This window comes from Schistocerca piceifrons, chromosome 6, assembly GCF_021461385.2.
Source record: "Schistocerca piceifrons isolate TAMUIC-IGC-003096 chromosome 6, iqSchPice1.1, whole genome shotgun sequence".
Classification (NCBI taxonomy): Eukaryota; Metazoa; Arthropoda; class Insecta; order Orthoptera; family Acrididae; genus Schistocerca; species Schistocerca piceifrons.
In genome coordinates this window covers 551,723,475-551,747,744 of record NC_060143.1, presented here as the reverse complement: position 1 = coordinate 551,747,744, position 24,270 = coordinate 551,723,475, and the positions used below count along the sequence as shown (strand labels likewise).

Sequence of the window (24,270 nt, the reverse complement as noted above, 5' to 3'; positions counted from 1 at the left end):
AAAGAAGGGATCACTTGACAGGACACATTCTGAAACATCAAGGTATCACCAATTTAGTATGGAGGGATGAAAGGGTAGCATGGAGATCTGCATCAAACCAGTCTTCAGACAGAATACCACAACAACAAAATCATATTGCTAATAACAAGTGACATTAAAAACAATATATAGAAATATAAGGTCAGAGTCAGAATTCCCGGACTCACGAACAGGGATTGACTTGAGGTTTGTGAACTTACGCCATATATTGCTCAAACTGTTCATTTCTGAGCAAAAAATGTTCTTCATTAATGGGAAGGGTTACCCCAAAATATAAAGATGCATATCATAAACAAATGAAAATACAATCAAATGCATTATTTAAATCAATGATGATGCTTCATGTTCACAAATTTGTTTTATCCATCCAGTGTTCTTAAAAAGGAAAGAGAATATAGCATTTCCAGTTGTTAAATCAAATCCAAAACCACCTATGTTTGACAGGAAATCACATGAACTGAAATGAACAATTTCCACATACAGCCTTTTTCAATAACTTTTGCAAGCACCAATGGCATAGAAACAGGTCTAAAATTGTCTGTTCATCCACTTCTTCTTCTTCTTCTTCTTCTTCTTTTTTTTGCATAATGCCGTTTTGCTATTAAGTACTTTAATTGTTCAGGAAACTGACCATTCCAAAAGCAAAAAATTTCAAATGTGGCTAAGTATTAGGCTGAAATATGCAGAACAGTGTTTTAGTATCCTGCGAGGTGGCCCATCATATTCATGAGAGTTCTCAGCAGTTTAATTATTGATTCAATCTCCTCTTGTCTGTATCAAAAAGGAGTATTTCAAAAAGCAGTCTTGTATTTCACATAGCAGTCTTGTAAAGTCAATTTTGAAGAGTGTTATATGATTTCCTGTAGAAACTAAGTTTTTATTTAATCCACCTCTAATGATTTATTAGTAACACAAACATTTTAAGTATGTGCTGATTTTATATCCTTGATGTTGTGCTGTTGCCCAAGATATGTCCTTTACAACTGAGCAAGTGACTTCCTAATAATATTTTTAAGCACCTCACATTACATTTGTAACGGGCTACTGCAACTTGATTGTGAATATTTCTAACATTTTGATACAATACCCACTTTGTTCTACATGATATCCTTACCCCATTAATCGCCAATCCCGACCACCTATTAATGTCAGTATGCAGTTTTAAACATACTAATGGAAAGAAAATTTCAAAGAGCATGAGAAACTTGGTGAGGAAAGCATTATATTTGTCCTCTACGTTATCAGTGCTGTAAACATCCTGCCACTCTTGTTCTTTCATGAGGTTTAATAAATCCTCTGTTACCACAGAATAAACATTTCAAAATATTTTGAAATTATATTTGCAGAGAAAGAGAGAGAGAGAGAGAGAGAGAGAGAGAGAGAGAGAGAGAGAGACAGTGTGTGTGTGTGTGTGTGTGTGTGTGTGTGTGTGTGTGTGTGTGTGTGTGTGTGTGTGTGTGTACGCGGGCGAGGGGGGGGGGGGGCTCGATTTCAAATGCCTGTTAGTGTTAAAATTTGTGCATCATGATCTGAAAGGCTATTTACCCTTTTACTAATGGAATACATCTCCAGTAATGAACGAACAAAAATGTTGGCTGTAGTTGTGTTACTGTTGCCCCGTACTCTGGTCTGCATTTGATGATGTGAATTTAGATGATCTTCCAACATTCTTTTCTTTGCACAATTACTTATAAGATTAATATTTTAGTCAAGACACACAGCTAATTTTTGAAACTTTAAGGAGTGAACTAAAAAATAATAGGAATCTACATCTACATGATTACTCTGCAATTCACATTTAAGTGCTTGGCAGAGGGTTCATCGAACCACAATCATACTATCTCTCTACCATTCCACTCCCGAACAGCGCGTGGGAAAAATGAACACCTAAACCTTTCTGTTCGAGCTCTGATTTCTCTTATTTTATTTTGATGATCATTTCTACCTATGTAAGTTGGGCTCAACAAAATATTTTCGAGTTCGGAAGAGAATGTTGGTGACTGAAATTTCGTAAATAGATCTCGCCGCGACGAAAAACGTCTTTTCTTTAATGACTTCCATCCCAACTCGCATATCATATCTGCCACACTCTCTCCCCTATTATGTGATAATACAAAACGAGCTGCCCTTTTTTGCACTCTTTCGATGTCCTCCGTCAATCCCACCTGGTAAGAATCGCACACCGCGCAGCAATATTCTAACAGAGGACGAACGAGTGTAGTGTAAGCTGTCTCTTAGTGGACTTGTTGCATCTTCTAAGTGTCCTGCCAATGAAACACAACCTTTGGCTCGCCTTCCCCACAATATGATCTATGTGGTCTTTCCAACTGAAGTTGTTCGTAATTTTAACACCCAGGTACTTAGTTGAATTTACAGCCTTGTGAATTGTACTATTTATCGAGTAATCGAATTCCAACGGATTTCTTTTGGAACTCATGTGGATCACCTCACACTTTTCGTTATTTGGCGTCAACTGCCACCTGCCACACCATACACCAATCTTTTCTAAATCGCTTTGCAACTGATACTGGTCTTCAGATGACCTTACTAGACGGTAAATTACAGCATCATCTGCAAACAACCTAAGAGAACTGCTCAGATTGTCACCCAGGTCATTTATATAGATCAGGAACAGCAGAGGTCCCAGGACACTTCCCTGGGGAACACCTGATATCACTTCAGTTTTACTGTGACCTTCCTGACAGGAAATCACGAATCCAGTCGCACAACTGAGATGATACCCCATAGGCCCGCAGCTTGATTAGAAGTCGCTTGTGAGGAACGGTGTCAAAAGCTTTCCGGAAATCTAGAAATACGGAATCAACTTGAGATCCCCTGTCGATAGCGGCCATTACTTCCTGCGAATAAAGAGCTTGCTGCGTTGCACAAGAACAATGTTTTCTGAAACCATGCTGATTACGTATCAATAGATCATTCCCTTCGAGGTGATTCATAATGTTTGAATACAGTATATGCTCCAAAACCCTACTGCAAACCAACGTCAATCATATAGGTCTGTAGTTAGATGGATTACTCCTACTACCCTTCTTAAACACTGGTGCGACCTGCGCAATTTTCCAATCTGTAGGTACAGATCTATCGGTGAGCGAGCGGTTGTATATGATTGCTAAGTAGGGAGCTATTGTATCAGCGCAATCTGAAAGGAACCTAATCGATATACAATCTGGACCTGAAGACTTGCCCGTATCAAGCGATTTGAGTTGCTTCGCAACCCCTAAGGTATCTACTTCTAAGAAACTCATGCTAGCAGCTGTTCGTGTTTCAAATTCTGGAATATTCCATTCGTCTTCCCTGGTGAAGGAATTTTGGAAAAACTGCATTCAATAACTCCGCTTTAGCGGCAGTCATTGGTAACAGTACCATTGGCACTGCGCAGCGAAGGTATTGACTGCGTCTTGCCGCTTGTGTATTTCTTCGGATTGTCTACCAAATTTTGAGACAATGTTTCGTTGTGGAACCTATTAAAGGCATCTCACATTGAAGTCTGTGCCAAATTTCGCGCGTCTGTAAATTTTAGCCAATCTTTGGGATTTCACGTTCTTCTGAACTTCGCATGCTTTTTCCGTTGCCTCTGCAACAGTGTTCGGACCTGTTTTGTGTACCATGGGGGATCAGTTCCATCTCTTACCAATTTATGAGGTATGAATCTCTCAATTGCTGTTGCTACTATATCGTTGAATTTGAGCCACATCTCGTCTACATTTGCATAGTCAGTTCGGAAGGAATGGAGATTGTCTCTTAGGAAGGCTTCTAGTGACACTTTATCCGCTTTTTTAAATAAAATTATTTTGCGTTTGTTTCTGGTGGATTTGGAAGAAACAGTATTGAGCCTAGCTACGACGACCTTGTAATCACTAATCCCTGTATCAGTCATGATGCTCTCTATTAGCTCTGGATTGTTTGTGGCTAAGAGGTCAAGCATGTTTTCGCAACCATTTACAATTCGCATGGGTTCGTGGACTAACTGCTCGAAATAATTTTCGGAGAAAGCATTTAGGACAATCTCGGAAGATGTTTTCTGCCTACCACTGGTTTTGAACAAGTATTTTTGCCAACATATCGAGGGAAGGTTGAAGTCCCCACCAACTATAACCGTATGAGTGGGGTATTTATTTGGTATTAGACTCAAATTTTCTCTGAACTGTTCAGCAACTATATCACCGGAGTCTGGGGGTCGGTAGAAGGAGCGAATTATTAACTTAGTTCGGCTGTTAAGTATAACCTCCACCCATACCAATTCGCACGGAGTATCAACTTCGACTTCAAACCACTACTGACAGACACAAACACTCCACCACCAATTCTGCCTAATCTATCTTTCCTGAACACCGTCTGAGACTTTGTAAAAGTTTCTGCAGAACTTATTTCAGGCTTTAGCCAGCTTTCTGTACATATAACGATTTCAGCTTCTGTGCTTTCTATTAGTGCTTGAAGCTCAGGGACTTTCCCAGCACAACTACAACAATTTACAACTACAATTCCGACTGTTCCTTGATCCAAGCACGTCCTGTATTTGTCATCCACCCTTTGAGATTGCAGCCCACCCCATACTTTTCTGAGGCCTTCTAACCTAAAAAACTGCCCAGTCCATGCCACCCAGCCTCTGCTACCCATGTAGCCGCCAGCTGAGTGTAGTGAACTCCTGACCTATTCAGCGGAACCCGAAACCCCACCACCCTATGGTGCAAGTCAAGGAATCTGCAGCCAACACGGTCGCAAAACCATCTGAGCCTCTGATTCAGACCCTCCACCCGGCTCTGCACCAAAGGTCCGCAGTTGGTTCTGTCAACAATGCTGCAGATGGTGAGCTCTGCCTTCATCTCGTAAGCAAAACCGGCAGCCTTCACCAAATCAGATAGCCACTGGAATCCAGAGAGAATTTCCTCAGATCCAAAGCGACACACGTCATTAGTGCCGACATGTGCCACCACCTGCAGCTGGCTGCACCCTGTGCTCTTCGTGGCATCCGGAAGAACCCTTTCCACATCAGGAATGACTCCACACAGAATGCACAGAGAGTGCACACTGGATTTCTTCCCCTCCTTAGCCTCCATATCCCTAAGGGGCCCCATTATGCGCCTAACATTGGAGCTCCCAACTACCAATAAGCCCACCCTCTGCAATTGCCCGGACCTTGAAGGCTGAGAATCATCCTCTGAAACAGGGCAGGCAGCTGCATCTGGCTCAGCCAGAGACAGTGACTGAAACCTGTTTGTCAGACGCACCGGGGAGGCTTTCTGATCAGCGTCCGGGGACGTCTTTCGCTGCGTGCCATGCCTTCGAATGACCTCCCAATCAACCACAACCACAACCCACTGCGGGCAGCAACCGGGGCAACCATAGAGGCAGACCGATCTGGGGACAGACAGGACGAAGTCGACATCCCCGTGATACCCAAGTCCGGCTCCCCACAGTGGTGCCCATTGGCAACAGCCTCAAGCTGCGCGACCGAAGTCAGCGCCGCCTGCAGCTGTGAGCGAAGGGATGCCAACTCAGCCCTCATCCGAACACAGCAATCACAGTCCCTGTCCATTCTAATTGATGTTGAACAACAGTTACTGAAACACGAGTCCGTGCATAGATAACGCAAGGGAAACACGCAAAGAATGTATGAACTAACCTGTACAAATGCCTAATGACTGCGCTACAATCTGCCTGAATTTAAGATTACAGTAACTAAAACTTGAAATTACACCTCCTATACGAAACTGACACGCAATTTAAGTAAGAATCTACGAAGTAAACACACAAAAGAAGCTATATACGTATCTTTCTGCACTGTCGATGTGCACAAACTGGGAGCTCAGGCCACATTGGGCCAACAGACAATTAAAATTTTAATTTCTCTAAATTCAACTGCTCCTGCCCAACATTCAGCGAACTGTTCAGTGAAACATTTTGATATGTTAATATTCAAATGGAATACTGTTTTCCATGTACACAATCACTCCCCCACTCTGCCAAGAGCTCTTTGAAAAATATCCAGCTAATATGTAAAACAGTATACACAGCCTCTTAACTGTCACACTGTATTGTGCAAGTGTAAAAAGAATGCCTAACTCCTTGAAGAGGCACCTAAAAGATGTGAATGCTGCATATTATTATTCTAAATCCACATGTTAGAGTAATTAATTACTTCAGCATTTCATGTTGCCTCATACAATTATGTCATTGGATGTTAATGTGTGGATGATTATAATTTCACAAATTCCAGTCAAGATTACAACTATGATGATGATGAAAATGCCTAAATCTATTTTCCACAAGCTACTATATGGTGTGTGCATTACAAAATCATTGTGAATTTCTGATTGATGACAGGGAATGTCCACATATTTTCTTCACTTAATAGGCTTACAGGCCTATTACAGTGTTTATTTCATAAGAACAACAGGGTTATCCCCACAGCTAGATTGTGCAATGTTTTCAACAATGTGTTTTTATAGGTTATCACTTTGCCTCTCACATTTCCCATATTTGTTGACATACTTTTTCAAAATTTTCCAATTATTAAGTTATCTTCATATCCACAATGCACACTTCTGCAGTGGTCTTGGGATTACTACAAGTAAAACCTGCTGTTAAGATAGGAAATATGTGGTGGGGTTATATTGCAGGACAGGTTACATATACAGATGAAATAGCCAGCAATTACTTTTGTCACAAGCATAAATCTTTTAATTTAACAAACTAATACTGTTTACAACAATGACTTTCATTTAAAGTACCGGACATAGTTCGAGAGGTTTTATAACTAAATCAGTGTTTTATGTAAAAATTAATATACGCCAGAGTAATTATTTCAAAAGTATAATCACAAAACCAAATCTTCATTTCCAAAACTCTCCTAGACCAGAACCAGGGTTGTTTACTACGTCTGCATAGGTACGAGCTCCAGGTGCCTTTACACGTAATCGTATAACCCCACTCTCAGCGGTATCAGGCCACAGTGCAACTAGATGGACTTCAAAACCACGTCCAATGTAACCTTTTTCATGGGCTGCTGCCAGCTGGTTGACCACACGACGTTCAACTTCATACTTTATAGACCGTGCACCATAGTGCACATCATATCCATCAGCAAGCAGAGATTCCACCTCACGATCCCATGTCAACTTTATTGCATGCTTATCCTTAGCCTGAAACAATTATAAGACTATTGTGTTTATTTGCTGTTAAAAACAATAAGTATATTTACTGTCTAACAACAAACATTCGCCAGCCGTAATATTACCACCACTCATTAGCATCACGTTTGTTCACTTTTTCATTGAAACAGCTCTAATTTACTAAAATGTAGACTCTACAAATTCACATTACATAGTTCGTTTACATTACAATGTGGTTTGCAAACTGTGGCCTACACACCACTTCATATCAGGTACTTTTCATAGTACCCATTTTTTGACTTTGTGTCTAGGAAACTTCTTAAACCAGTGTAATGAAAATCCAGATCAGTGACAGGGATAAGTGTTATGAATAAGAATGTCATGTTCAATGAGGAGCATTATAAGCTATGAAGTGGTCAATAGTAATTCTGATACTTTGTTTAAGCCTTTCTCTAAAGTAATAAACATTGTCTGGATACCCTGGTGTTGTCTCTAGTGGTGATCCAAGGAATTATCTTCAATTAACTGGCAAAAGTGGACACAACAGTCTAGTTCCTAATCAACAAGACAGATTTAGTAGTTAGCCTTCATCATTATTTCCAAAACAATCAAGATCCCAGAGAGCTGAGGCAAGGCTTCCTTAACAAAAACTGCCACCACTGTGTCAAATCTCGTTTATTTTATAAATTCCAATGCAGGAAAAGTAATTTTATTATAATATATTTTAATATGCTGCACTCTGCAATCATTAACAAGGCATTGATGAGCAATTTTTTTTTTTTTTTTTTTTTTTTTATACTAATGAGCAATGGTCTGTCTTCCTATCTGCGAAGGCATGGACATATCAGAGATTAGGTCTGGTTATTTGTACCAGGCTGACACTCCTTGTAATAAGCTCAGCCAACATTTTGTGGAAGCATAATATGATTAATATTATTGAGGATTCTAACGTATTTAGCACATAAAAGTAGCATACGTGAATGCATGTTGGCAATCAACAATGCTGTAAAGAAAATTAAATGAAGCTTCCTCATTGTTATTTAAGAGGCCCTGCTTATGCACTCAGATTTTCAGAATTAGCTGAATTTCAGAAGGTTGTGGAGAACGCAAATTGTTCTCATATCTTGTAATTTCAAAAGCCATGGTCACAACAACATCAAATGGCCTTCACATTTAACATGAAATTCATTTAATAAATTTCAAATTTTATACAAAACAATATACAAGAACTGGCCTGCATATGTTTCATAATCCACATGACAAGATTGCATTTTTCTGGATGGAGGTGTACCTAGATACCACAACTGGTGAATTTAGCAGGAAGAACAATTCATCTAACTGAAGAACAAGTTTGCATTTTTTTCAGCAACCAATCATTATGGTACGAAAGTTACTGGATTCAAATTGGCCCCATTGAAAAATAATGAGGAACAGTACATTCTCAAATATTTGAAGTTTCTTCAGCATATACTTACCATCCACTACCAATTTACATAACAAGCCAGCTTCTAACAGTAAGGTTATGCGAAGTATTAGCATCCTTATGCCATATTATCTATCACTGATTTCACTGTAATCAACTCACATTCAGCATGTATTAATGATGGTGACAAATGAATAGGACAACCATCACAAAAGCTCACTTCATACAGGAGGGATGGTGCTAATACCTTGGCTTATCAGTAGAATTCCCACTAAATGCAAATGGGTGACAATTATTATTTATGTTTAAACAACATATTAAAAAGGTGATAATGGAATTTTTTAGTTAACATCTGCTACTGCCGCATTTCTTGCAACGTTTTTCAGTTGTCTAATTCCCACACATATGTACTGAACTACATTCTGCATCTCTGTCACTGGAAAACTATTTATGAAATCAACTTGTTGATGCTGTACAGCAACCAGCCACAAATGGGATTTAGATTACTTTATTCAAAAAGTACCATTACCAGTTTCGAATTTTTCACAATTCATCATCAGCTTTTTTCATGCTTTCATCAAAACAAATGATATAATTGTTTATTCAAGGACAACTCACAGGAAACCATTCTATCATTTGTTTTGTTGAAAGCATGAAAAACTGTCTGATGATGAACTGTGAACAGTTCAAAAACTATAATGATACTTTCTAAATAAAGTACCCTAAAGTCAATTTGTGGCTAGTTGCTGTACACCATCAACAATTTATTTCATATAATAGCCACAGTCTCCAACCATGTGTTTATTTGACAAAATTGCATTTATGAAATTCTCTCTGCACACTTTGCCCCAAACAAATTGCAGTCCTCTGAACATGTATCATCTTTGATTGAGAAAGTGTCAAATTAAAATAAATAAATAAATTACAAAGTTTACAGTCCAGAAGCATGAGAAAAACATTAAAAAATCAAGTAAATTATCCACTTGAGGAGAAGTGCTTCAGAAACAAATTAAGATATTTGTAGAGTTTATCTTGAGTCTACAATTTGACTGAATGCTGTTGTTGGCACAAAGACTTTTAAGGTGGAAAAAGAGAGCCCTGAATTACTTGTACAAGGAGGGGAAAGAGCCCACACCATCATACTTACCAAGATCGCAGTCGTGTAATCATGCCCCAGAACAACAACAAAGAGAACACAGAAATCTGCATGATTCCGTCAGAGGAAAGTGCTCATATTAAAGTACCATTTGAACATGTTGTGAGTATGTTAGATTACATTAGATTCAGTTTACATTCCACAGACCCAAAAATGAGACGATTCTCATGGATGAGGAACAAGTCATGAAGTATAACACAAAATACGTAAAACATTTGATTATAATACTCACTACCCTGATCGTTTCTCAGGAGATTTTCAAAATACACGAATACATTACAGCAAACTGAAACCACTAATAGTATTTACAGAATTAAAAAGCTTTCAGAATGAAACATAATAACACACTTTTAATAAATTTATCATACACAAAATACCAAATCTTGACTATTGTGGCCAAGTGCTGTCAAAACTGAAATGTAACAGACATTTTTATTGAAGCTGGTCTAACAGTCCCTGTTAAGATGTTCATCTACAGAGTAGAAGGAGCTGCCTATCATAAAGCCCTTGAAACCCTTTTTAAACAGTGCTTTATCTGAAACCAAGTTTTTAATGGTTGCTGGCAATTTATTGAAAATGTGTGTTCATGAATATTGGATCCCTTTTTGGAACAAGGTAATTGATTTTAAGTATTTATGTAGATTGTTATTCCTGGTATCTATACCATGTATTGAGCTATTGGTCAGACAAAGAGATATATTCCTTGGAACAAATTTCATTAAGGAATAAATATACTTAGAGGCAGTGGTTAGAATACAAAGTTCCTTGAACAGGTTTCTACATGATGATCTGGAATTTACACCACAAATGAGTCTTATTACATACTTTTGCATGCTAAAAACTTTTGCTTAGTTTGACGAGCTACTCCAGAACATGATACCATATGATATAATAGAATGAAAGTAAGCAAAGTATGAAAGTGTTTTTTTTTTTTTTTTTTTTTTTTTTTTTTTTTTTTTTTTTTTTTTTTTTTTTTTTTTTTTGCTATCTCCTACGTCTGACATCATTCTCACTGCAAATACAGGCTTGTTTAGGCACTCTAGCAGTTCTGTAGTATGCCCTTCCCAACTGAATTTATTGTAGAGTTGTAATCCCTGAAATTTAACACTATCAACCTCTTCGATCCGCATGTCTTCATATGTTATACACATGCTGGAAGGAAATCTCTTACAGGTTTTGAACTGCATACAGTGGATCGTTTCAAAGTTTAATGACACTGAATTAGCTTTAAAACATTTATCAATGTCAGTGAAAATTTGCTTAGCAGCCATTTCTAAATCTGGACTCATCTTGTTACTTATTGCAATGTTCATATCATCTGCAAACAAAACAAACTTACCATCTGGTAATGTAACAGATGAGAGATCATAAAAGTACACAAGAAAAAACAATGGCCCCATGTGGAACCTTGAGGAACACCATGTGTAATTAATTCCCACTCAGATGAAGACTGACTGCTTACTGCACAGTTGTTTTGCAACAATACCCTTTGTTTCCTGTTAGTTACAGAAGACTCAAATAATTTCGCAGCACTGCTGGCGACACCAGAATATTCTAATAGAGAATGCTGTGATTCACATAGTCAAAGGCTTTTGACAGGTCACAGATAATGCCAGTAGTCCTTAATTTGTTATCTAATGAATTAAGTACATTCTCACTATACGTGTAAATGTGATGTCTCTATATCAGAACCCTTAAGAAACCCAAATCGTGAGTTGGACAATATATTATTTGCAGTCAGATGCGTAAGGAAACTGCTTGAACGTAACTTTTTCGAGTATTTTTGAAAAAAGCCAGCGAAAGTGAAATTGTTTGATAGTTTGATGCTATCTCTTTACCCCCCTTCTTGTAAAGAGGTGTAACTTCAACATATTTTAGCCAGACTGGAAATGTTCCACTGGTACAAGATTGATTATGCAAAACTTAAGATAGAACTCAACTCACATGAGCACTGTTTGATTAATTTTGTTGATATGTTATCATAACCCATAGAATACTTTGATTTTAAGGATTTTATGATGGATGCTACTTCTTTGAGAGATGTAAGTTATTTTCAATTTATTGAAGTTATTTGTAAAGACTGGTCTCAGATACTTCATTGCACTGTTGACCGAATCTGATAACCCCAAACCGTAAGTAACAAAAACAAAGTATTTGTTTAGCAGGTTTGCAACACTTCATGCACTTGTTGCCAATGTCTCATTTATTTTTAGAGCTATCTGTTCCTCTTCTTTTTTTGCCCCACCTGTCTCTCTCTTCACTATATCTCATGTAGTTTTTATTTTGTTGCCTGATGTAATTATCTTTTTTTCATAATAAAGCTGCTTAGATTTCTGAATTACTTGCTTCAATATTTGAAGTATACTTTGTCTTGCTTTACTATGCTAAGATCAGAGCTAGGTGGTAGATACAGTCTCCTTTTTGTCCCACATGATATCTTCATTCCTTGTGTAATCCATGGTTTATTTTTAGACTTCTGCCTGATTCGAGATACCTTTAGGGAAAACCAGTTTTCAAAAGAGGAAGCATGTGGTTGTAGCATTACAGTACTGCTGACTCCCATTAAGGCAAAAGGGGGGTGAACACTTACAACTACGAAAAAGAGTATCCAGATGAAGGGCACATGATGGTGACAACTCTCACTGCCAAAGAGCCATGGCAGCATTGAGAAATTGGCAAACAGTTATTTGATAACTTTTTTGTTGCTGTTGCATGGTGTACACTCATCACAGTCCCAGAGTAATAAACATTCACCACCTAATGAAAGATAATATTCTGTAACTGGAAGATCAAAGTAACAACAGCTGCATCTTTTCGTCAAGGAAGGTGAAAATCAATACTGAAAAGTTAAAACACATTTGCCATTGTTTTGTATTAAAGTTTTTCAAATACCTGCCTGTTTTTAATGTATAACTCTTGTATATGCCAAGTATTTTGTGCTCCATAGTGCCTTCACGTCCTACAAACTGAATAATGAAGTATTACTGACTGCTTGATATGTTTGTAATGTACAGCAGCAATAACCAATAATTTAGTTTTTGTTCATTTTGTTGAAAAAGCATTGTTAGCAGTTTATAATTTACAAATTATTCATGAGACAACCACTAGGCTTTTATAAAAACACTGACAGGTGATACTGAGTGACTGGTGAGCTGCTGCAACATGACCACTTGGAATATTCATTTTCATCTTTTTCTAATGAAAAACATTTACAGTTTTCTTGATGTTTTCACATTAACTCACTGTTGGTATTCAATATTATTCAAATATTGGGCATTAACAAATATTACTGAGATGACCCACAAGTTTTTTTATCTTGTATTACGTGAAAACAAATACATTTAATCAAACTAAATCAAAATGTGGGTGTGTCTTGATAATTGTGAATAATAATGCAGACCACTGCGAGTTTTTAAGTTCAGACATTTCCAGTGATATTGACTCCTAAATTAAATAATTTTATAAATTATATGACACAAACCACAGTAGCTTATAGGGCAAAGCCACTACTGAATAAGTGATAAAATTTTATGGAACAATTATTGCCCCAACAAACCTTTATGGAGTGGAAACAAAAGAGAAGAATCTAGTCAGCATAGATAAGGTATTGATTTGATGAACTAAAAGTGCTAATAGCATTTGAAATGAAGATATAAGTCTCAGACTAGTTGTCAAAGAGTATACTGGAAGAAACTGAAGCACATGTATAATCCTACTGGGAAGAATTGGTGGAAACATATACCCACAGGTAATGTGTAGTTACAAAACAACAGGAAAACATAGTAGAGGAAGACCACAGAAAATGTGGATGGACAAATCTGAGATCTTTCAAGATGGAACGGTCTCAACTAGAAATATTTTTGATACTTATAATGAAAGTTACAGATCTTTTTATTATCCTTGGAATCCAATCAGTTTAGCCAAGATTCCCATTCCATGCAACACATGATTATTCACTTCTCAATGTGACAGCGATAACTGTCATATTTACTGTTACTGTGGAAACTGGTGGTAATGACCAACCCTCCAAATCAAAACCTGTTTCGCTGAACAAACCAGGCAAGACCGGTCAAGTACCTTGACATGCTGATCATTTGACCCTTTACTTTCTTAAAATGGATAGTCAATTAACACTAACAAAGATCTGTTCAAAAAGTAGGCATAGTTACGTCATTGAAACATAATTTAAATTTTATCAGGGTTTCTGTGAAAAACTGAGAAGATCATCATTATCTGCTTCACATATGTGACATTCTTCCACAGCAATGTTATAAATGCTACATATTGTGTAGTTTGTGCTTACCCGTTTTGCCCAGATGGAGAGCTCCTTAGAAACTAATTTCAGCAGTTCTGTCCGAGAAAATGGTAGAAAATAGACTATTTCATTGATACGACCAAGGAATTCATCTCTCCGAAAATGTCTTTTTAAAATTGGTTGCACAACATTTTCCTTAAAACCACGGGAAATCGTTATTGTTTCCTGAACTTCCTTCTCATCTATAACAGAAGAAAGCAATCATTTTCCAATTTTCAGCAATGCACAGAAGAAATCGATCCAATCAGTGAGATTCTATAACATAAAACCTTACAAATGAGATAAGTTTGTCATGTCATACACCTATGGCTTTCTTTACCTTACAGAGCTGTTAGGAACTTACCAAGTTTTCCCTCCAGTCTCTGATGCATAACATCCTCTGCTTCCCTGCGCAGCTGCAGTGCATGTTGTGCTATTTCATCACTGGCAAGATTTGATGTCATCACAAATACTGCATTTTTACATTCAATTGTTTTTCCTTTCCCATCTGTCAATCTACCCTGCAGAAACAGTTTCACTGTATTAAAGTTAGCATTTTATGTAAAGTAAATTATAAGCAAACTTTATATAACAAGGAAAAGGATAGATTGCTCCTCACCATAAAGATGACTCAGTGAGTTGCAGACAGGCACAATGAAAAGACTGTTACACATGCAGCTATTGGCCAAAGCCTTCCTTAGCAAAGATAACATACACACATTCACACAAGCAAGCACACCTCACGCACACTCGGTCGCCACCACTGGCGGCTCCAACCAGTCTTTTCCTTGTATCTATCTGCAACTCAACGAGTCACCTTTACAGTGAGAATGTAAAATCGAGATTCCACCATAATGTTCAGCAGCCTTTTTTCAATGTGACTTCCTGCTGCTCACTGCCTCCTCCATGTGGTGAGTTTCACAATGTTGTCATATAAATATATATAAGAGTAATTAATTGATTAATTGTTTGCTTAATTCATGACATACAACTACTTCTTTGCACCCTCCCTTTACTTACCTTATTTGCACTTGTGATGGTACTGGTTTTTTCCTTTTTTAAAATTTGTTTGGTTATTTCCAAAACATAACACACTAACAAGATTATCACATGTTCTTTACATACCTCATCAAACAACTGCAGAAGAACAGTGAGGACATCGGGATGAGCTTTATCTACTTCATCAAAAAGGACAACAGCATTTGGACACTGTTTAAGTCTTTTTGTAAGCTGACCTCCATCATCATGACCAATATAACCTGGTGGAGCACCAATTAGCTTTGCAACCTAGAAATGAAAGTATAGTATCACTAAACATCATGTCAGCTCTTTGTTCGGCAGATATAGTAGCACAGACTTTATAAAACATTCAAGATTGCTAACATTTATGGAATATTTTGTCAGTACTTGGAGGGACATGAGAAGCATTAAAAAACTTGAATATGCCGTATTTATCTTCCACAATAATATTTATTTAACGGTTCATTATGAACAGGCTTTGGCTTCCCACTGTAAGATAATCATTGTTAGAAAATCCACACAACATCAGTAAGTGTTCACAGCTGTACAGAGTTTGTTTTTCAAAGATTTGTGACATTTTACAACTATATATTGATGGAAAACACAAGCATAACATGATTCCCAAAGACACTCTGAACAAATAAATGTTATATTACTTTATACTCGAAGAAAAAAAGTATAGGAATGTATAAGGTAAAAGTGTTCTAAAAGTAAGTAATGGCACAAAGTATATCTTCTGGAAATATACTCCAGCTTTTTATAGTAAGAATACTGCTGCCTACATTCTTTTCAGCAGTAAATACAGGATTCCAACTTTAGAACAGAGTGGAATTTATAGGATTTCCTGCAATCTGTGTAACAAATTACATGTATATCAATTAGAAAGGGATATATCTATTACACTGGCTAAGCATGAAAGGAATTCGAGACTGAACGATAAAGACTTCACCTTAGTTGAAACTAAAGACAAAAAACTAACACTACTCAAAATCTGGCTATTAATAAATACTCTTCAAAGAATTGTGACCTCATCATTTATGACCCAACACATTTTCATTATCCACTCTTACTAAAGTAGCAACAGCCAGTTAATATTTTTATCCTCATTAGATAATATGCTTGTTACTCCAGTTCCATACCCACATTTGATAGACTCCATTTTCCCCTCTGCCCTCTCCATTTTGCAGGCTGTTCATCACATTCAGCCTTCACTTGTACAACATTTTTAATCTTCGAGTATACAATAATCCCCCCATGAACCATGGACCTTGCCGTTGGTGGGGAGGCTTGCATGCCTCAGCGATACAGATAGCCGTACCGTAGGTGCAACCACAACGGAGGGGTATCTGTTGAGAGGCCAGACAAACGTGTGGTTCCTGAAGAGGGGCAGCAGCCTTTTCAGTAGTTGCAAGGGCAACAGTCTGGATGATTGACTGATCTGGCCTTGTAACAATAACCAAAACGGCCTTGCTGTGCTGGTACTGCGAACGGCTGAAAGCAAGGGGAAACTACAGCCGTAATTTTTCCCGAGGGCATGCAGCTTTACTGTATGATTACATGATGATGGCGTCCTCTTGGGTAAAATATTCCGGAGGTAAAATAGTCCCCCATTCGGATCTCCGGGCGGGGACTACTCAAGAGGATGTCGTTATCAGGAGAAAGAAAACTGGCGTTCTACGGATCGGAGCGTGGAATGTCAGATCCCTTAATCGGGCAGGTAGGTTAGAAAATTTAAAAAGGGAAATGGATAGGTTGAAGTTAGATATAGTGGGAATTAGTGAAGTTCGGTGGCAGGAGGAACAAGACTTCTGGTCAGGTGACTACAGGGTTATAAACACAAAATCAAATAGGGGTAATGCAGGAGTAGGTTTAATAATGAATAGGAAAATAGGAATGCGGGTAAGCTACTACAAACAGCATAGTGAACGCATTATTGTGGCCAAGATAGATACGAAGCCCACACCTACTACAGTAGTACAAGCTTATATGCCAACTAGCTCTGCAGATGACGAAGAAATTGAAGAAATGTATGATGAAATAAAAGAAATTATTCAGATTGTGAAGGGAGACGAAAATTTAATAGTCATGGATGACTGGAATTCGAGTGTAGGAAAAGGGAGAGAAGGAAACATAGTAGGTGAATATGGACTGGGGGACAGAAATGAAAGAGGAAGCCGCCTTGTAGAATTTTGCACAGAGCACAACATAATCATAGCTAACACTTGGTTTAAGAATCATGAAAGAAGGTTGTATACATGGAAGAACCCTGGAGATACTAAAAGGTATCAGATAGATTATATAATGGTAAGACAGAGATTTAGGAACCAGGTTTTAAATTGTAAGACATTTCCAGGGGCAGATGTGGACTCTGACCACAATCTATTGGTTATGACCTGTAGATTAAAACTGAAGAAACTGCAAAAAGGTGGGAATTGAAGGAGATGGGACCTGGATAAACTAAAAGAACCAGAGGTTGTACAGAGATTCAGGGAGAGCATAAGGGAGCAATTGACAGGAATGGGGGAAATAAATACAGTAGAAGAAGAATGGGTAGCGTTGAGGGATGAAGTAGTGAAGGCAGCAGAGGATCAAGTAGGTAAAAAGACGAGGGCTAGTAGAAATCCTTGGGTAACAGAAGAAATATTGAATTTAATTGATGAAAGGAGAAAATATAAAAATGCAGTAAGTGAAACAGGCAAAAAGGAATACAAACGTCTCAAAAATGAGATCGACAGGAAGTGCAAAATGGCTAAGCAGGGATGGCTAGAGGACAAATGTAAGGATGTAGAGGCTTGTCTCACTAGGGGTAAGATAGATACTGCCTACAGGAAAATTAAAGAGACCTTTGGAGATAAGAGAACGACTTGTATGAATATCAAGAGCTCGGATGGAAACCCAGTTCTAAGCAAAGAAGGGAAAGCAGAGAGGTGGAAGGAGTATATAGAGGGTCTATACAAGGGCGATGTACTTGAGGACAATATTATGGAAATGGAAGAGGATGTAGATGAAGATGAAATGGGAGATACGATACTGCGTGAAGAGTTTGACAGAGCACTGAAAGACCTGAGTCGAAACAAGGCCCCCGGAGTAGACAATATTCCATTGGAACTACTGACGGCCGTGGGAGAGCCAGTCCTGACAAAACTCTACCATCTGGTGAGCAAGATGTATGAAACAGGCGAAATACCCTCAGACTTCAAGAAGAATATAATAATTCCAATCCCAAAGAAAGCAGGTGTTGACAGATGTGAAAATTACCGAACTATCAGCTTAATAAGTCACAGCTGCAAAATACTAACACGAATTGTCTACAGACGAATGGAAAAACTAGTAGAAGCGGACCTCGGGGAAGATCAGTTTGGATTCTGTAGAAACACTGGAACACGTGAGGCAATACTGACCTTACGACTTATCTTAGAAGAAAGATTAAGGAAAGGCAAACCTACGTTTCTAGCATTTGTAGACTTAGAGAAAGCTTTTGACAATGTTGACTGGAATACTCTCTTTCAAATTCTAAAGGTGGCAGGGGTAAAATACAGGGAGCGAAAGGCTATTTACAATTTGTACAGAAACCAGATGGCAGTTATAAGAGTCGAGGGACATGAAAGGGAAGCAGTGGTTGGGAAGGGAGTAAGACAGGGTTGTAGCCTCTCCCCGATGTTGTTCAATCTGTATATTGAGCAAGCAGTAAAGGAAACAAAAGAAAAATTCGGAGTAGGTATTAAAATTCATGGAGAAGAAATAAAAACTTTGAGGTTCGCCGATGACATTGTAATTCTGTCAGAGACAGCAAAGGACTTGGAAGAGCAGTTGAATGGAATGGACAGTGTCTTGAAAGGAGGATATAAGATGAACGTCAACAAAAGCAAAACAAGGATAATGGAATGTAGTCTAATTAAGTCGGGTGATGCTGAGGGAATTAGATTAGGAAATGAGGCACTTAAAGTAGTAAAGGAGTTTTGCTATTTGGGGAGCAAAATAACTGATGATGGTCGAAGTAGAGAGGATATAAAATGTAGGCTGGCAATGGCAAGGAAAGCGTTCCTGAAGAAGAGAAATTTGTTAACATCCAGTATTGATTTAAGTGTCAGGAAGTCATTTCTGAAAGTATTCGTATGGAGTGTAGCCATGTATGGAAGTGAAACATGGACGATAAATAGTTTGGACAAGAAGAGAATAGAAGCTTTCGAAATGTGGTGCTATAGAAGAATGCTGAAGATTAGATGGGTAGATCACATAACTAATGAGGAAGTATTGAATAGGATTGGGGAGAAGAGAAGTTTGTGGCACAACTTGACCAGAAGAAGGGATCGGTTGGTAGGACATGTTCTGAGGCATCAAGGGATCACCAATTTAGTATTGGAGGGCAGCGTGGAGGGTAAAAATCGTAGAGGGAGACCAAGAGATGAATACACCAAGCAGATTCAGAAGGATGTAGGTTGCAGTAGGTGCTGGGAGATGAAAAAGCTTGCACGGGATAGAGTAGCATGGAGAGCTGCATCAAACCAGTCTCAGGACTGAAGACCACAACAACAACAACAAGATTTATTTGTAAGTAATGATCTTAAAAGATTTCTTTGGGGTACCCCAAAGTTATGTTTATGTCTGAAGACATCTCTCCATTGAGAATGAGATGCTGTGTTCTGTTTGTTAGTAACTATTCAACCCAATCACACAGCTGTCTCATTTTTCCATATGCTCTTATTTTGTTCATTAGGCTGCTCTATTGAAATGTATCTAATGCCTTCTAGCCTTCCAGGTCTTGAGGGATAGATAAAATTAATGCCTTGATAACTTGACCCGAGATTTTGGACCTGCTGATAATGTAAAAAAAGGATAAGTATTTCTTTTGACTTAGAACTACAAGTGTTTAATATCCGTTTCTTATCAACAGTGCATGGTGTTCTTCTATCAGTTTTAATCACATATAATGCAACTGCAGTTTAGGTTTAGTTTGACATTAGAATATTAATATATTCACACTCAGGAAAATTAGAACACCTAGACCAACTAGAGACAGGATGTCCATACTAACAGGACATGTAGAAGGGCTACCCACAAAGTACATTACGTTTTGGAATTGAAAATAAATAAAGTATTGGAAAATTTTTATATATTATATAGAGATGAAAGCCACAGTTAAATACTACTTTTCTACATAGTTGCCATTTAAATTAAGGCACTTATCGTAGCGATGGACGAGCTTGGAAATTCCTTCGTCGTAAAATTCGGCCGCCTGCACCTTCAACCACGTGGTTAATCAGTAACCCGGTAGAAATACGATTTTTGTGGATTTCCTGGAAAGAGGCACTACAATAAACTCTCAAAGGTATTGCCAGACTCTGCACAACCTCAGAAGAGCAATACAAAACAAGCGCAGGGGAAAGTTGGCCTCAAAGATCTTGCTGATTCACGACAACGCTCGGGCCCACACGGCAAATGCCACTCGTGAAGTTCTTGAATCTTTTACGTGGGAGTTGTTTCCTCATCCGCCGTACAGTCTCGACCTGGCACCGAGCGACTTCCACTTATTCCCAGCAATGAAGAAGTGGTTGGCTATGCAGCGTTTTGATGACAACGCACAGCTTCAAAAAGAGGTAACCACGTGGTTGAAGGTGCAGGCAGCCGAATTTTACGACAAAGGAATTTTCAAGCTCGTCCATCGCTACGATAAGTGCCTTAATTTAAATGGCAACTATGTAGAAAAGTAGTATTTAAATGTGGCTTTCATCTGTATATAATTAAAAAAATTTCCAATACTTTATTTATTTTTAATTCCAAAACGTAATGTACTTTGTGGATAGCCCTCGTACATTAGTATATTCTGCAGAAATTATTAACATCTGGAACATGTTGGCCAGCGGGTTCAAGTTCATCGATGTCATGGTGCAACAGCACCTACTGGTAATATGTGCCTGTGGCTCTTGTTGTCACTATAAACCAAACAGTGTGACTTGAGCAGATGTGCAGGATACCTCGCAGCTATATGAGCGAACCATAACATCAAATCAGTGAGTCTGAAAGAGGGCGCATTGTTGGCATGAAAGAATGTGATGCATCCATCCGGGAAATTTCTGCCCATGTGGGATGTGCAATGGGTATGAGCAGTATCATTCTTGGAAGGCCAGAGAACACGATAACATGGGTTAGGGTACAACACCCAGACCACCCCGAGTGACATCGACACCTCATCTGAATGGCACTGCAGGACAGATCTGCCTTCTCTTCAGCTCTGGTGCAACAATGGAACAGTTTAACACATCATACACTATTACAAGGGACCGATCATCGCCATTAATTATGGCATGGGTTATGTGCACATTGTCCACTTCTCTGCCTACCTTTGACAAATCTGCAGAAATGTGCTAGACAACAATAGTGGATGAAACAGTGTCACTGGGACTAGGAATAGCATTAGATAGTGTTTTCGGCTGAATCCAGGTTCTGCTTGTTTGAAAATGATGGCCACAGTTTGGTTTGTCACAGACAGGGTGAGTGGCATCACACTGATAGCATCGGTACAAGACTTGCAGCACCAACTCAAGGCCTTATGGTGTGGGATGTTATTAGGTACAACCACAAATCACAGTTGGTATGCATCTGGTGCACTGCGACCAGTGCAACCTACATGAATGATGTCCTGGGTACCGTAGCCATACCCTTTCTGCACAACACTCCAGATGCCATTTTTCAGCAGGGCAATGTACAATCACATGCTGATGCACAAACATGTGCCTTCTTGGTGTCACAGGATGCCAGTCTTTTGCCCTGGCCTGCCTGATCATCAGACTTGTCACCAATTGAAAATGTGTGGGGTATGGTGAAATGATGGGTGCAGCACTGTGACCCAAAGCCAACCACCACAGATGAACTTTGGAACCACGTGAATGCAGCATGGATTGCTATACCACAGGATGCCATTCATACCTTCACACATCGATGACATCATGCACAGAACAAGGTGTCAAGAGCCCATAATGGATACTGCGCCTACTAGGCAATAGGACACATGCTGAACCAAGGTGACAAATGCTAATCATTTCTGTGGAACATACTAATGTACATGTCCTGTGAATATGACTGTTCTATCGCTAGTCATTCAAGGTGTTCTGTTTTCTTCTGAACATGAGTGTAATTTTTGACTATGTCAATGGAAAGGGAATGTTTAAAACCATGGACATTGTTCTTTTGCACACAAAAATGTGAAAATATTGTGAAATATAGGTGTAACTTGGATTTACTTTTATTTCTGCAGATACTGAAGACAAATCCGCATTTGTGATGAATGCCTAGTGAGCGGAATCTTGAAATCTGCACAACAGAAATGACATTAACTTTCACAACATGGTTGCTCTTCCAATAAATCTGTTAAGTTTTTTGAATGACTATTGAAATAATGGAAAATTTAAAAAGTCTGCTGAATCACACACTTTAGGCTATAAGAACCACAAGAGGCAAAGCAATCGTATACTGTAGGCAAAGATCGTGTGTCACCGTTAGTTACAAAAAATGAATTAATGAATTATTCTGGGCCAAAAATTTGCACGCAAACAAAAAAGTGGCTGTCAAATGACAGAAATATTTTGGAAACTAACAATGACCAGTGTGAGCAACTTTGATTTTCTTTTTGTCGTGTATTAATAGGATATGTTAAAGCTGATTAGGTTTCTCGAAAAGTGAATGAGTTCTCACGTGAAACGTGCCTGGAATGGAATAAAATCATTGGAGTATGTACCAATTGAGCAGCATCAATAATACGAAGAATAGCTGGATTTCATGTTGAGGTTAAATCTGCAAACAATGGTCCCACTAATCTTAACCATTGTATGATTCATCGTCATGAAAGTATAGTGGCTAAGGAAATTTCTGCAGATCTGAATTTGTATTATAAAATATAAGCCACCAGTCTGATTAAAAGTCACACAATTGAGTTATCTCTTTACAAATTTATGCAGTAAAATGGAATTGAGTTTCAGCACACTTTTCCTGCATAGAGAAGTGTCATGGCTGATATGTGTACAAACCGTGAAACAGCTCTATCTTCTGCAAAGCAAATTGGACACTCAACTTATGCTGTTAGATATATTTGAAAAATACAAGCTAAATATGTTTCCCCAGGGAAGAACATGAATATCTTTACAGCGAAACATAAAATACAAGCTTTCATAAAGAAATTAAACATTTAGAAGGAGAGGTGAAAACTATCTCGTCTGAAATTTTTTCACATACAGACACTGTTGATAGTAAGTTTGATTTCGATTTGAAACATGTGAAACATTTCTTTCTAAAATCTCAGGAAGAATATATAAAACTGTCTTGTGAATCAGATAACTAAATTGAGTTACTGAGGAAAAAACTTTTGAAGTTTTTGGCTTGCTGTTTAGACAGAATTTATGGTACTGTCGTATTTAAACAGGACCCTACCTCTGCCATTTGCCAACATACGTTTGCGGCCCCAAAATTAAAATTAATGATATCTTTACCTAGATCAAACACTTTTTCTCAAATATTTTATGCACATCAGAATTCACTCAACTGGGATTTCAGCACAAAAATACGAGTGGCAAGTAGTACATTGGTGGTTTTCATGTGCTGTTGGCACTCATTAAATATGTAACATTTAGTGGGGGATGGGGCACAAAGAAATACTCCGGTACAAATGTGGCCACCAACAAAGAAGTTTGAGAAGCACTGGTAAGTCTGTTTCATTCTATAATTCAGAATGGATTAACATTCAACACATTTTTAAAAAGTTTCTATAAATGCACTTCTACAAAGAGGAAAATAAATATTCAGTAATCATCAGATTTGTACATGGTGTTTTTCAAAGAATTATTACGTGTTCTCTGAAAATGGACTGATCCTAAATTTTGAGAAAAAACTATACTCAGTTTTGTACAACAAATAGAATCATACTGACAACTTATGTACCATATGAACAGAAGTCAGTAAGCAGAGCAGAATGCTCCACATTTCTGGGTGTACATGGTGATGAAAATGAACTGGAAGAAGACTACTACTGAGCTCTTCAAACGACTAAATTCAGTTACACTAGACTCTCGCTAATCCGGCCCTCAGTAGTCTGGCCTCTCAGTAACCCGGCGCACATCCAAACACACATGCACAATCAATTATCGTGTGGAACAATGCTTAGTTAAGCAATGCTTTATATACTGTATTTTAGCTTTCTTTACAGTTTTGAATCATG

The 24,270-nt window shown here is 38.2% G+C and overlaps 1 protein-coding gene across 1 annotated transcript in view; it reads right to left on the bottom strand.

Moving 5' to 3' along the window:
* Nucleotides 1-6,711: 6,711 nt before the first annotated feature.
* The window catches only part of LOC124802651 (caseinolytic peptidase B protein homolog), a 91,393-nt gene continuing 73,834 nt past the window's right edge, over nt 6,712-24,270 (bottom strand). The window contains exons 7-10 of the mRNA XM_047263556.1: nt 15,168-15,329; nt 14,407-14,563; nt 14,052-14,245; nt 6,712-7,199 (exon numbers count right to left, since the gene is read on the bottom strand). Coding sequence (XP_047119512.1) covers nt 6,891-7,199; nt 14,052-14,245; nt 14,407-14,563; nt 15,168-15,329 — 822 coding nt within the window. The 3' untranslated portion in view covers nt 6,712-6,890. The remainder of the gene's footprint in view (nt 7,200-14,051; nt 14,246-14,406; nt 14,564-15,167; nt 15,330-24,270) is intronic.